General features: G+C 41.7%; 2 protein-coding genes and 1 non-coding gene across 4 annotated transcripts; all 3 read right to left on the bottom strand.

The window, feature by feature from the left end:
• Positions 1 to 649: 649 nt before the first annotated feature.
• Positions 650 to 771, bottom strand: LOC125502868. Its single transcript, XR_007280583.1, has one exon. It is a non-coding gene; the product is annotated as a U5 spliceosomal RNA (small nuclear RNA).
• Positions 772 to 5059: 4288 nt separating this feature from the next.
• Positions 5060 to 7828, bottom strand: LOC109546667 (mitotic spindle assembly checkpoint protein MAD1; the record flags this gene model as incomplete). Its single annotated transcript, XM_019917716.2, is given in 9 exon segments — positions 5060 to 5566; positions 5628 to 5792; positions 5850 to 5978; positions 6042 to 6378; positions 6432 to 6623; positions 6682 to 6864; positions 6919 to 7055; positions 7123 to 7339; positions 7391 to 7828. Coding segments are annotated over 9 exon segments (2178 nt in total), but the record flags the coding sequence as incomplete, so codon positions are not given.
• A 1015-nt stretch (positions 7829 to 8843) lies between these two features.
• On the bottom strand, positions 8844 to 14278 carry LOC109546665 (mediator of DNA damage checkpoint protein 1). 2 transcript variants are annotated; one of them, XM_019917713.2, is made up of 9 exons: positions 14204 to 14278; positions 14020 to 14118; positions 13776 to 13958; positions 11459 to 13720; positions 11318 to 11402; positions 11116 to 11268; positions 10913 to 11062; positions 10653 to 10856; positions 8844 to 9363 (listed from the first exon to the last, which is right to left on the bottom strand). In XM_019917713.2, exons 1-9 carry the CDS (start codon positions 14228 to 14230, stop codon positions 9200 to 9202), a joined length of 3327 nt encoding a protein of 1108 aa, XP_019773272.2. In that variant the 5' UTR covers positions 14231 to 14278; the 3' UTR covers positions 8844 to 9199. The 2 variants fall into 2 exon arrangements, with proteins under 2 accessions (XP_019773272.2, XP_019773274.2); XM_019917715.2 differs by lacking the exon at positions 8844 to 9363 and having other exon boundaries at positions 10622 to 10856.
• Between the last annotated feature and the right edge of the window lie 6 nt (positions 14279 to 14284).

Raw genomic sequence — 14284 nt, 5'->3', positions numbered from 1 at the left:
GATCCCCCATTCCAAACGTGAGTACCCCAGGCCATTTCCGTTACAATATATTATAACTTACAATACAACGTATTATTTTGATAGAAGCAATATTAAGTCCAAGCCTGACTTGGGATTAGTCTTCTATTGAAATACAACCTTAACCATTACAAAAAATAAATATGAAAGTAAAATGTAGCAAAATGTAATTATCGATGTTTTTGAGAAATTACTCATATAAATAAGTATGTTTAGATGAGGAAAGATAAATATTTAGAAAACAAAGCAAAAAACACTTGCGTAATGAAGTAGCTTAAATTTTGTTAAAAAGGAACAAACTTATTAAAAGTTTGGCGTCATAACATTTCACATTGATTTCCCCCGGTGGCGAATCTGGGGGTTTCTTGAGGGGGGGGAGGGGTGGCGCATTAATAAAGGAATATTTTGATTGTTGTCTACATCATCATTTATTCTGCAGGTTTTTTATGCACTTAAAAACAACAATAAATAGTCTTTAAAAACAACACAAAGAAAAAGGGCCCTCTGATTCATACGCATCTTTAAGTAGCGTAATGAAGAGCTATTGTCCTGGATCCGACTTGCCCACCACTAATTACGTATAGGTCCAGCAATTTACGAAACAACAAATTTTCTTTTAATTAGTTAAATGGCCCTAAACCGAAGTTTAAGGCCTTGGAAAAATTCATTAAGACCCATTTATATTGACCCTCTCCACGGAAATCTTTAGTAAAAGGCGAAAGATTTATTCGCTTTGAAGAGAGTCCAGGGTAAAGTTTAGCCGTAAAATTTGCTCTGTTATACCCTCTACGAATATTGGCCATGATAGATTACTCCGTTGGCGCCATCTCGGCGGGAGACGGAAACTACAATATTTGGAATGTCGAATCAAGGTATTTCCAATAATGGTGAGTTTTAGCATTGATTTTCTAAGGGAATCAAAAGCGAAATCATCAAGTCAAAAATCTGGAATTTATCTCCAGTGTTTTGACAAGAGTTAATAGAATGAGCCTTCTGCGAATTCGATTTGTTCGTTTGGCAGTAAAGCTTCGCAACGAGTTAGCTTCTTTAATAATAAAGATTTGATCTTTGCTCCACTACAGATAAAAATTGTAAAATATAAATGGGGGTAACACATTGTGGTGGAATCATGAACACGAAATTGAAACAAGAGACCGGATGATTTCAACGAGCAGCTTTTACTCACACTGAGAAAAATTGCAAAACTTCGAATAAAAAGATGTTAAGGCAAGTCTACCGAAATGTGGAAAACACTAAAACAATTAGTTCGCACAAAAGGTAATGAGCGAGAAATGTCAAATAATAAAATCCCGAAAATATAAAACCAATAATAACAAAAGCCTAGAAAACACTACAGGAACAATAAAAAATGAATGTCAAATGAGAATCTTTCAAAAAAACTAATAAGTAATAAATATTTCAATGTTATTATCCAAAGCTTAGAAAAAGGAAAATATCCAGATGCATCTCATGTACTCATGAGTGCACCGCCCAACAGAACAATGGCGTCGTTGCACATTTTTTTTCTTTTATAAAATTGATTATTGACGAACAAATAAGGGCCCTACAATTTTTTTTCACATTCTCTCTAGTCGTAACAAATCTATCAGCAGTCAAAGTTTAAACTTACACAAAACGCGCCGAAATGACGAGTTTTGGCTGATTGTAATGTGACGTCACGAAGCATGATTCTGCTCCGCCACATTCAGCGCTTATACGTGTTTCCATGCTCTAATGTGAATATTGTGTGTTGGTTTGCTAATTTCTCAATTATTGAAATTAAAATGGCTTATAAGTACTGTACCACTACGTCTACACCAGGAAAAACATTTGTAAAAGTACCATTGAACGAAAAGCAACGGATAAATTGTGGTTGAAAGCAGGGCGGCGAAACTGTACCGATCTTTCGGCAAAAAGTAACATTTATGCCTATGGGGATCATTTCGATGTAAGTTCGCATAAAAGCAATAATATTTATAGGGTTCTTAACCCTGTGTGTTTGTTAGATTTAGGTTCCACCTTTGCTTCATTATGTTCAATTTTTGTTTATTTTATTACACAGCTTCAAAAAGACATGGAAAATTTTATGGAGTGAAAAATGATGGGAGTTCACTAACACGCACATCACTAATGGCGCGAATTGACGGCATTTAACCTGCGACACTTGTGACGTTATAATAATAACGGCAAATTTAACGTCAGTCAAAGATCGTTCACACAATGACATCCTCCACAAAAGTGACATTGTCTGAACAGTTGAAGGTCACAGTGTAGCGACGTGTCACGTATGAAAATGGTTTGATATATGACACCGTGACAGTTGTTACTGTCACGGCATTAGATGTCACGACATTAATGTCATCGTGTGATTGAGATTTAACGGACGGCAGTCGGGCATAGCTACCCAAAAATTGACTTGCTACCTGCGGAAACTTTTGTGAAAGTGCTTTTCATTATTTTACACTTACAAACTGTATTTCCTTTGCCTGGAAAATTGCATTAAAACCTGGAATATCGTAGATCTACTTTCCCCAAACCTTCCACCTGCATTCAAGACTGAAATGTTGGAAAATGAGCAACAGCGGATGGCACGGCAAAAATGGCAAATTCGCCCAAAACTTTATCGATTCATTTTAATCAAGCCAACTTTCATTTTTCATTTTCGAGATTCAAAGTATTCAAAGTATATTTTATCTTTCAGATCTATTCTGGGCAGGATTGAGAAATTTTTAATTTTTCTGACATTTGTTTAAAATCCGTCTATCTATATCAACAGGCAATCGCTTCCCCTTAGTAACTGAAAACATCCTCGACACTCCCAGAAATTTTCTAATCAAGTGAGTTTTTCCTCACTTAAAGCAGCCGATTTTCTCTTTCGAGTGATGATATGGACCCCATTCAGAAATTTTTGGTTTTTCCTTAGCTAATTTTTGAAGAATCCATGTTGTCAAACGACCAATCGCTTCGATTTATAAGTATATGAAATAATCCTGAAAACTCCCAGAAATTCCCCATTAAAGTGAGATTTTCTTCATTAAAAGCCAAAGACTTTTCTTTTCGAGTGATATTCTGGGCAGGGTTGAAAAATTTTTGGTTCTTCCTCAATAATTTTTTAAAAATCCGTCTGTACCAACGGCCAATAGCTTCCCCTTAGTAAGTGAAAACATCCTGAAAACTCTCAGAAACTTCCTATTACAGTGCGGTTTTCCACACTTAAAGAAGCCGATTTTCTCTTTCAAGTGATGTTATGGGTCGCATTTAAAAAGTTTTGGTTTTTCCTTATCAAATTTTTGAGAAATCCGTGTTGTCAAACGACCAATCGCATGGAATTAGTATCTGAAAAAATCGTGGAAACTGCTAGACAGTTGCTATTAAAGTGCGTTTTTCCTCATTAAAAGCGGAATATTTTCTATTCCTAGTGATGTTATGAGCGGCATTCATAAAAACTTGTTTTTTTCTTGGCGAATTTTTGAAAAATCCGTGGTCTAACGACCAAAATCGGTTCGATTTAGTGTATGAAAAAATCCTGAAAACTCCCAGAAATTTCCTATTAAAGTGAGATTTTCTTCATTGAAAGCCGAAGCTTTTCTCTTTCCAGTTATATTTTGGGCAGGCTTGAGAAATTTTTGGTTTTTCCTTGACATGTTTTTAAATCCGTCTTTCTATACCAACGGGCAATCGCTTCCTCTTAGCAACTGAAGACATCGTGGAAACTCCCAGAAATTTTCTAATCAAATGAGTTTTCCTCACTTAAAGCAGCCGAGTTTCTCTTTTGAGTTATGATATGGACCGCATTTAGGATTTTTTTCCCTGGACGAATTTTGGAAAATAATGAAGATAATCTAATGTTCTTGATAAATTATAAAATTACTGTTAAATAATCTTAATCCATCAAATTGTCTTTTGTCTCCCCGTTATAAATCACTGAACAAACTTTGGCTAAATTGCCCCTCTGCAGAAAATAAACAGCAAGCAATTATGCACATTGTCTAATGTTAATCTTCACATTGACTGGACAAGACAATGTGGACAATCTGCTAATAAGTCTAGCATTCAGATTGACCAACGCGTACGCCGTACGTCATTTTGCATATTGCCCAAAGTAGTAGCGATTCTGCAAAGTGCCTTGCGAGTTGGTCAGTTTGCAGAATGTCTAGGCATTTTGCGAATCTGAGCTGGTGCGTTGGGTTGGCGCACCAACTCATGAAAATTCAGTAAGTCGCCCAGGCCCATTTGGAACTGTCGAAGAGCCTTTTCGCACTCTGCACCGCCTGAACGGCCACTCTGCAGCGCTGATGAGAAGCGCACGTTAACATGAAGCAGACTAAAGTAGCTCGTGTGAACGCCAGCATTTCAACTAATGTATCGCTATCAGTGGCGCTTCTCGGCGTTAAAGCCCGTTTACACGCTCAAGCCATCTGAACGATTTGGCTTGCGCAAGCCAGATCTGTGCAGATGAACTGAACGAAAATCTGGCGTTTACACGTTCACAGACAAGAAATTCCTATTCAGCAACCATGGTTTACCCCATTTCCTTCCTAGTTTTTAAGTTCATCTTTTTTTTAATTACACACACTGCAGCCGTTGCAAGAATGAACTCTTCGTCCAAATGTTCCATCTTGGCACATTCCATTCATTGGTTCCTTCACATCTGTGTAAAACGAACTGAACGTGTAAACGCCAGATTTTCGTTCAGTTCATCTGCACAGATCTGGCTTGCGCAAGCTAAATCGTTCAGATGGCTTGAACGTGTAAACGGGCTTTTAGTCAACCACTGAACCCCACAGAAGCGCTGCTAAATCGGTAGTCCGGCCTTGGTTGCGCACGTATGAGTAGCTCCTGAATGTAAATCAATGTTCTTTCAAAACGCGCTTCTCAGCAGCGCCACTGAGAAGCCCTGCAGAGTCGCCCGTCTGAAATGGCTCTTAGATCTGCTTTCTCGCCTCGGACCGTATTCCGGATAAACTTACCCAACACAGCGTCGTCCCGCGGATTAATCTTTAATTGACGCACATGTCGAGGGCGGTAGAAGAAAGGTTAATTGACCCGAAAGAAAAATTATCCTTATAATTAACAACATGAAAACAAAAAGCTTCAAAATGTGTCGCATTTGAAAATAAAATTACCAAATACATTCAGCGAAAATAAACCATATAAATTCAGCACAGTCAAGTGATAGTTTTTTGATGGAACAAGTCCATCGTAATGGCGCTTAGAAACACCGGAATCGAATTCTGATGAATCAAATGCAAATCGATCATAGAGCCCAAAGTGGCACTGAATTCATTCTCCAGCAAGTTCAGATCGCCCTCTTGATTCACTTCGAAACACAGAATGTTATCAGCACTCTCAGCGTACATGTTCCTTAACTTGTAGATGCTGGAATTTGACGGTCTATCGATTTTGTAACCGAACAGCATGTAAATCACGTTACGGAAATCCTGCATCGACGTCTTGAAATAGTCTTTCAGTCTTTGAGTTTGCTTCTCATTGTTCTTGATTTGCTCTTTGAGGGCCTGGACTTCTTTAGGGCAAATTGAAACATCACCTTCAAGCAATCAATTATATTTTCCAGTTCAGTTCAGGCTCTGGTTTTTCAATTTACTCACCCAGTTTACTTGTTTCGATGCCTTCTTCCATTTTCTTCAATTTGGACTTGAGCCGAAGGTTTTCCTCCTTCAATTGCTCCAATTGTTGTTCCCTTCTGCCAACTCCTTCCGAAAACGGGTTTGAGGCCAAATGGACGACCTGTCCTTCACTCACTATGTCTTGCCCTGAAACCAACGGCAATTTAATGGCAAGTTGAAACTCATTCATAAAATCATGTTCACCTTCAGACAACGATTCCAGTTGAATTTCCAATTTGTCGCGCGCTTCGCGCAACTGTTCGTTCTCGTGCCGCAACTTAGCAACATCATCTTGAAGTCTGGACAGTTGCTGTTGCCTTACAGGGACGGATTCTGGAAAATCCAAGCAATGCTTTCAATCCAGATTAAAAGAACCCATCCGATGAACAAACTCACCTGCATAAAGTTGCGGCTGAGCTTCTTGCAGGTCGCTCTCGAGCTTAGCCAGCAGATCTCTGTAGCCATCGATGATCTTCTCCAGGCTGTCGATTCTTTCCTTCTGCCTCTGAGCAATGCTGGAGCCCGGCTCGGCGCCATCATTACAGCTGGCCACCATTGTCAAGTCCCTTTCGTAGGAATCCAACTGCAATCTGTAGCTGTCCCTTTCACGGCTAATCAACAGTAACTTTTTCTGTAGCCGATGAATTAGCGTCTGCTTTGCCTCTCCAGTCGATTTCAAGTCGTTGATGTGCTTTTGGTGTTTATCTAGTTGACTCTGCGCTAGTTTTGCTGCCTGTAAAACGAGAGTGAAGACTTCCATACGGATTTTAATGAGTGGGTGCTTACAAGCTGGGCAGACTTCAGCTGGCCTTCAAAGTCCACTTTTTCCGCTGTAAGCGAAAGTTCTTGCTGCTGCAGTCGTTCAATCGCCGACCGAAGCAGATGTGGTAGAACAGCGTCACTTTCGGTGGTCTCGCAAAAACCTCTAGCCACAGCCTTCCATTCGCTAAGATACATTTCGTTTTGATCGCACTTTGCCTACAGAAAAAAATGGCCAATAATGCATCAAGTCGCGCTAAGTAAAAAAAAAACTTACTCGAAGCTCAGCTGCCCGCTTTTCCAGCTCTTTTGACTTTGTCAGCCGGTTTTTCAAGTCATGTACTTCTTCCTCCAGTAGAAGTTTGTTCTTTAAGTTGTCTTTCAGCCGCGCGAAATCCTCTTTAAGCTGCGCATTTTCCTTCTCCATTTCTGCGAATTTTGCCAATTTGTGGGCTTGTGACTGAAAACACTCCCCATTAAAAGCGATTTAAATAGACATGGTTTGATAGCCAACCTTTGCTTGTTGTTGGGCCTCCAAGTAGTCCTCCTTCGCCATTTTCAACTGCCTAATTTGGTTTTTGGCCTTCTGCAGCTCGACGTTGGCCTGCTCTAGTTCGATATCAGTCGAGTTCTTTTCGTTTAGCTGTTTTGCTAGAACAAATAGTTTATGAAACGTTGGCAAAAGCCCATTTAGACGGAAGTTAGTCAAATAACTAACCAAGTTCGGCAGCCAACTTCTTTTGGACTTCGGCATCTGCTTCTGCAGCATGCAAGACATACTGCAGTTCTTCAATCTTTCTCTTCAACTTAAATGACTCGATGCTGCCTTCGGTGTTCGCACAATGCGAGTCATTCTTCAAGTCTGCAATTTCTTTTTCCAGGGCCATAATTTCCTCGTCAGAGGCCACCTTCAATTGCTCGTACTTGGCTTTAATCTAAAACAATTACATGGTCTTTACGGCATTTGGGCAAGGCCCACTAATTACCTCTGAGAGTTCCAACTTTACTGCAGTCTCTCTTCTCCTAACAGTCTGAAGATGATCTTCCAGCTCTTCAATAGTCTTCCTATCGTACTCATGCTGTCTCTTCAAAGATTTAGTTTCACTGTCGAACACCTCCTCCATAGCTTTTCGAGCATTGTGCATCTGCTGGATTCGATGCTCCAAATCAAGCACGGTGGCTTTAGCTGTCCGCAGTTCGTGCCTCATATGATTCACCTCCATGGGCGAAGCCCGGCAAGATAGGTTAAGTGTGCTCTCCCTTTTCAGCCTTTTCAAGGGCGTCCCTTCATCCATGCTACTCTCTAACGAGCACGGGCTAAAAGTCCGTTTTAGCGGCGTTTTGTCGGGGCCAGCCATGTTCGGATTGCCGACCGTATGCAGTTCCCTAACGATTTTGATTATGGTTTCATTCACTTTCGTCGCGTTCATTTTACGAGAGAACCAAGATTTAATAGTTTAAACTTTGTATTCAAAGCACACGTAAACACACGAAAGAAAAATCGAAAACTGAAATGATTATGATTAATTGGTAGAGAAATTTACTGATCGCAATAAACACAACATGAGCACATACATCATACATAAATGTCATAATGACAGCTCGCCAGCTCACGTCACGTCAAACAAAGAAGTAGCTTTGACAGTGTTGCGACTTTGTGCGACGATTTGGGCGTGGTGAGAGTTCAATGTTGGGAAATTTAGGGAAAGTTAAGAAGTTTTGACTGATTTTAAAATTTTCAAGGTTCGACTAAAACTATGCGAGTTATGGAACATAGAGCTCTCATTATAAAAGATATTTTTTATATCTTTCATGGTTTTTCACTAATTTCAACGCTACAAAACCCAAAAGTTAGAGAGACTGATGATATTTCAACTCTTAATTTTCCAAAATTCAGCCAAAAATAGCTCGTTATGAAACAAAGAGCTCACATTTTTCAAGTGTAAAATGTTACAATTTTTATGTTTTTAAGCGATTTCAACGGTTTTTAACTTTTGGAAATTCTACCGAAACTAAGCGAGTTATGAGCCACAGATTGCATTATAAAAGTGGGATTTTTGACAACTTTTATAGTTCTTAGACGATTTCAACGCTACAAAACACAAAATTAGAGAGACTGATGGTGTTTAAACTAAATAAATTTTTCTTAATTTGCCCAAAAGAAAGCGAGCTCCTAGCCATAGAGCTCTCACTTTTAAAATAGACAATCTTCTTACAACTTGTATGTTTTTAACCGATTTCAACGTTCAAAAATGTAGGCACTTTTGACCTGTTTTCAATTTTTGCAAATTCGATCAAAACTAAGCGAGTTATGAGCCATAGAGCTGTCATTATGAAAGTGGGATTTTTTATAAAATTCCGGTTTTTTAACCGATTTCAACGCTACAAATTTGTATGGTATTGAACCGATTTCAACGTTCTCCAATCCAAAATTTAGATAAATTAGTGCACTGTTGACCTGTATGTACTCTTGAAAAAAATGTCCGTGTTTAGCCCTTACACAGGCATAACCATTTGAAGCAATGTTGCCAGTGCAGCTCGAAATTCCTGCATTTCTGACTAATCTCAGCATAACAGCTTCGGTTCGGTTTTTCAATTTTTACACATGTTTTCTTCACTTATATGGGAAATAATCCGAAAGTTTTTCATTTGACAGTCGTGAGGTTTTCCAATGACGATTTTCCCGTTAAAAATTCCTGGATATTTTCGCTGTTTTAAGAGCTTAACGGGACCGGCAAAGGTAACATTTTGTGTCAAGAAAAAACTGGTTTGAAAAAAAGGTCCACGAATGTCGCTTAATTAACTGGGGCGACCTTTGCAGATTTCTTATAGGCCGGATCCATTGTCATATTAATATTCATTAATTTCCCGGTCCTTATTGGCCATTTAACATCATCTACAGGGTGTTTCCATATCCAGAAGCAAGTGGGTTGATGTACGATTGCGGAGTGATCGAGAACTGAAAAGAAAGAGATAAGCTTCTTTTATAACGCCGGAAAGTTTCGTTGCACTGGCCATCATCAGGGGTTTGCGGGCGAATTTTGAATGAGAAAACTACTTCAAACTGTGCAGGCTTGATATAAAAAATAAATTTTCCAAAACCAACAGAGGCAGACAGGTGCAAATATGTGTATTAGAAAGAGAGAAGCTTCATTTAGAACGGCTTAAAGTTTCGTTGCACTTGTCATCCTCAAAACCTTGGTCCTAGTGGAGAAATTAACGGAAGGAGCCAAGAGGCAACGTTTTATGACAAAAGTAATGAATCTCTGGAGTTTTAAACAAGTCGCCTTGTGCTATGGGAAAGGAAAACGACGACGAAGTCTTTGCTCAGCCAGATGAAGAAATATTCATGGAGAGTCCGACTGAGGATTTTTTAAAGCGGCAAGACGCCGAAGATGTTGTGGGTTTGCAGGCGAAACACGACACTTGCACGGGTGCCAAAATTGAAGATTCATTCAAAGAAAATAATGCGGTTAAACTGCAAGGGACCAAAAGTGAAAACCACACAAAAATGCCCGAGTCTTTGAAAAGGAAAGAAATCGAAGGCACGCTTGAACAGGCCCTCCGAAGAAGTCTGTCGGAACCTTTAAATGCCCGGAAAGTGATTCTGTAGCTTCACACGCTAAAGAGAAGACGCCTCAAAGTAATCGTAAGAAGTCCGCAAGGGTGCTAGCAAAATTCCCACATATATCAGTGAAGAACCAAAAAAGTCTGATGTCTGTAAAAACCCCAGAAAACTACCACTGAGACAGTGTAGTGTTCAAGCATCCAAAACAACCACACGTGAAGATCCTGTAAATCATCTAAACCCATCAAAGAAGATTGTGAAGAACGGCGTGCAGAGGCCCTTAAAAGTACTGAAAGTGACCCTTCAGGTTTAGTCACAAAGCGGAAAACGGTAGCCAGAAGGAAAAACATGTGTATAACTGAGCCTAAGTGGAGTGGAGAACCAGCAAACCCTGTACCTTGTGTTACGACCGAAAAAGGACACACAGCCAATGTCGAATTAAACCATCTGTGGAGCCTAAGTGAGGATAAACCTAAAGAAACCTCTGAAAAACGGAAGAAATCCAAATCAACTTTCCCAAAGAGAAAAACCGTGGAATTAAGTGTGGAAGAAACGAAGAAGCCGACAAGGAGCCGTCGCGCGGCCTCAAACCAGAATGAAGAACCGCAAACAAGGAAAGCGGCGAAACGACGAATAACAAGCAAACAACTACAAAAAAAAAATTCTTTGTTAAAACTAACTTATAATATGCCGAGAAAATCGGATTTCCTGCCTCAAAATCGCATCAAACACAGCTTCGGCTTCTATGGCCTGGAAATGCGGATGTTTCTGCAGGATTTTGTTGTGTTTTATGCGATTCTCGACCGTCGAAATCACATAGGAGTGCTGAAGGGGCCCGGATGGGATCCGCGCCAGACATTTGCCGCCGCAGGCCTTAATTCCTCCTGTAACAACACGTCCTATTAACCCCCAAGCACAAGCCAATGAACCCGATTGGTACCTTTAAGGACGTCCACTCCATTGGTCACTTGGATATAGAAGTTGTAGTCCTTCAGCAGGTTCTGCGCCATGCTCCGTTGCAACGACTCGTTCAGAGAAAATTCCCAATTTGTCTCCGCTTCCGCATCGGTCAGGATATAGTCCCAAGGATCTGGAACAGACCTAATTGAGTCAACCGATTCCAGTTGAGCTTTCTGAGCTCACCTAGGAACTGCTTGGCGCGTTTCGAGTCCAATACCCATTGAGGTGAGCAGATCGGTCGTCCCCTGCCAATGGCTTCTAGGAGCTTCTGAGACCTTTTCACGTGCTCAGTGATCAGAACGGTGCAAGAGTCCACCGAGTCCACAATGCTGCCGCCTGGAAGATTCGCTTTGAAGAAGCGCAGATGAATGGAGGTGAGTCTTACCTAGTTGCTTGATCAGAGATTCCAATTGGGGGCTGTTCAGCATGGTGAAGACCACTTTGTGGCGTTGTTTCCGCAGGTTTCCTCTCTAAGAACACACAGCAATTAACTGGGATCTTTAGTCAATGTTTTCAAATCACTTACCGGTGAGTCTTCTGATTGAAGCCTCTGTTTCTTGGATGAGCTCCCTTCATCTGCGGCCCGTTCTTTATTGGCTCGTTTGGCCGCTTTTGTTGCTGGTGGTTTTTCATTCGGCTTTGAGGTCTTGGCGCGCTTTCCTTCTGCTGCCGCTCGCCGGCTCCTTGGCATCTCCTCTTCATCCACACTTAACGCCATGCTTTTCCTCTCTTTCGGAAAGTTGATTCGGATTTCCTCAGTTTTGGTCGTCTTCCTCGTTTTGATCATTTTTGAAGCCAGCAATGCCATCGATTGGTCGATGTGAGTCGGGTTTGCTATTTCTTCTTTGCTTGTTTCCTCTACACAGACTGCTGCTACATCTTCCTCGAGATTAGTCGGTTTTTTAGGTTTATCCCCACTTTTAGCCTCCACAGATGGTTTAATTCGGCACTGTCTCTTCAGCCTTTTGGGGGGTTTTTCAATATCTTCGCTAGCAAAATTGTGTCCCGACTTGGCTGGTTCATCATTATTGGCCTCAACGGGAATTTCGCCATTTATTTGGGAGTTTTTGCAGTCACTTCGAACCGTTTCCTGATTAGCATCAGAAGCTACATAACTACTTTCAGGGCATTTAAAGGTTTTGTCAGATCTTTCTTTAGCGTCTTCGATGATAAAAGGGTTAATAGAATTTGCAGCTCGTTCGCGTTTAGAGGGCATAGATGTTCTATCGATCGTTTCTTCAGATTTGGCCTCTACAGACGAGTGGGAACCGTTCGGCAGCTGGGGCTTGCTGCATGTATTTTCACCAGCCGCAAAAGTTTCACGGTTTCCAGGGGCCTGTTTAGGCTTGGCTTCGATTTCTTCATCATTCAAAGACTCGCGTATTTTTACATGGCTTTCACTTTTCTTCGCTTGCAGTTTAACCGCATTACTTGTTTTGAAATAATCCTCGCCTTTAACCCCCGTGGCTGTGTCCTGTTTCGCCTGCAAACCCTCAACATCTTCGGCATCTTGAGGCTTGGAAATATCCCTAGTTGGACTATCCATGAATGTTTCTTTATCTGGATGAGCAATGACTTCGTCGTCGGTTTTCTTCCCCGTTGCTGCAGAATCGAGTTTCGCTTGGCCAGTTTCAGCTTCACCTACGGCCAAAACCGAAAGCGAAGCATCTAGATTGCACTTGGTTTTCTTGAAGGAATACACCCGTTTCGGAAGCAGAACCCTCTGCGTTGGAGCCAAGAAAAAGTCCTCATTCTCTTTGGGTGCAGCCGCGCTGAAGCTCAGCTTCTGAGTGGGTGCCAGAAAGGTATCATCATCGTCAGAGACTTTCTGAGTGGGGCTGTCATAGTCAACGTCTTCTAGCGCTTCGGAGAACATCGGTTGTGTGGGTTGAAGAAATGAATCCTCCACTGTGCGGAGTTTTTGAGTGGGAGCGTCAAAGATATTGAACGTCTCGTCGGCAGTGGACGCAACTTTTTGAGTGGCTACCTCATAGATGTCTTCGTTGTTCTGCACGGCCTGAGTGAGGCTCACGTGGGTTGTGTCGATTGATTCGTTTTCTTCTGGTGCTGGTTCTGCGGCCTGACTTGTGATCCCGTTCAGGCTAGAATCCATCAACTGCGTTAGCCCCAATTTGAAAAACTCCGACTCGCTGCTTTGACTATCCGGGCGCAAAGCTTGAGTGGCCGCAATAATGTCGCTTTCATTCAACTCCAGGGCTGATGGATATTGGGTGGCTGGAATCGTTTCCTCCAACTGATGGCTGCTGGACTCACTCGCGTTTTCTTGAAGATCCTGAGTGGAAATCACCATAAAAGACTTCCGGGTTCGCTTGAACGCAAAAGAATCATCATCACTGGAATCGCGGCTTTCTTCTCCATTAGGCTGTGCCGTGGTTGGGGACTGGTTCAAAAACTCCAGAGATTCATTACTTTTGTCACAAAACGTGGCCTCATGGTTATTTGCATCATGCTCTCCACTAGGACCAGGGTTTTCCTCACAGTCCGTGACTTCATTGTCGCTGATCACCACAGGCGAAGAAGGCAGATCTTCAACCCTTTCCAACTGTGGATCTGGTTCGAGTTCAACATAATTTTCCAAAACCGACAAAGGCTCATCATGGATTTCGCCGATTTGAAGCCCTGGTACATACGTGGGAACCGACGGGGGCCACAAAATCTTCTGAGTGAGTTCTTCCTGAACATTCCCAGTGGACTGCATCAGTTGGGTGCCTCCATCAAATAATGACTGAGTTTGAGTCTCAACCAATCGCTCCTCAAGGGGGGGATCCTGGAAAAAACGCCCCAGATAAGCGGATGGGTTTGCGAAGCCTGCCAAATCCTACCGATGTGATAGTGAAGGTTCCGTGCAAGTTCCCCAGGGTGATTTTGGCGTCGTTATTGAAAGGATACATTTTCAAGGGAACCAGTCGCATACCTTCCAGGAAACTGCCGTTGCTGGATTTCAGGTCGCTGATGAAAAACTTCCCGTCCAGTACCGTAATAAGCGCATGATGTTGACTAATGAGCTGCAACGGAGTGTCATTTACGGGCCCTGAATAAAATGGGGCTTTAATCCCAGCCACTTACAACATGCTTGATATTCACCACGGCCTCTCTGTTGCGTCCTATTGTGTTTAGACCCTCGTAAAGAGGAAATTTCTGATTGTTTATTGTAAAAAGGCCCATCTGAAACAGAGGAAATAGCTGGAACGAATGCGCTTTTGCCCGTTTGAGATCAAGCTTAGAGGCTATTTTGGCAAAGACTCTTTACCTGCGGGCCAATGCCCGGCGGCTGCATTGCGGCCCCAAGCAACTGGCTGCAAATTAATAAAACAATTAAAACATAAAACAG

This window comes from Dendroctonus ponderosae, unplaced genomic scaffold (genome assembly GCF_020466585.1).
Source record: "Dendroctonus ponderosae isolate FM_Combo_2020 unplaced genomic scaffold, Dpon_F_20191213v2 Dpon_F_20191213_10, whole genome shotgun sequence".
Classification (NCBI taxonomy): Eukaryota; Metazoa; Arthropoda; class Insecta; order Coleoptera; family Curculionidae; genus Dendroctonus; species Dendroctonus ponderosae.
This window is presented reverse-complemented; position numbering and strand designations above follow the sequence as displayed.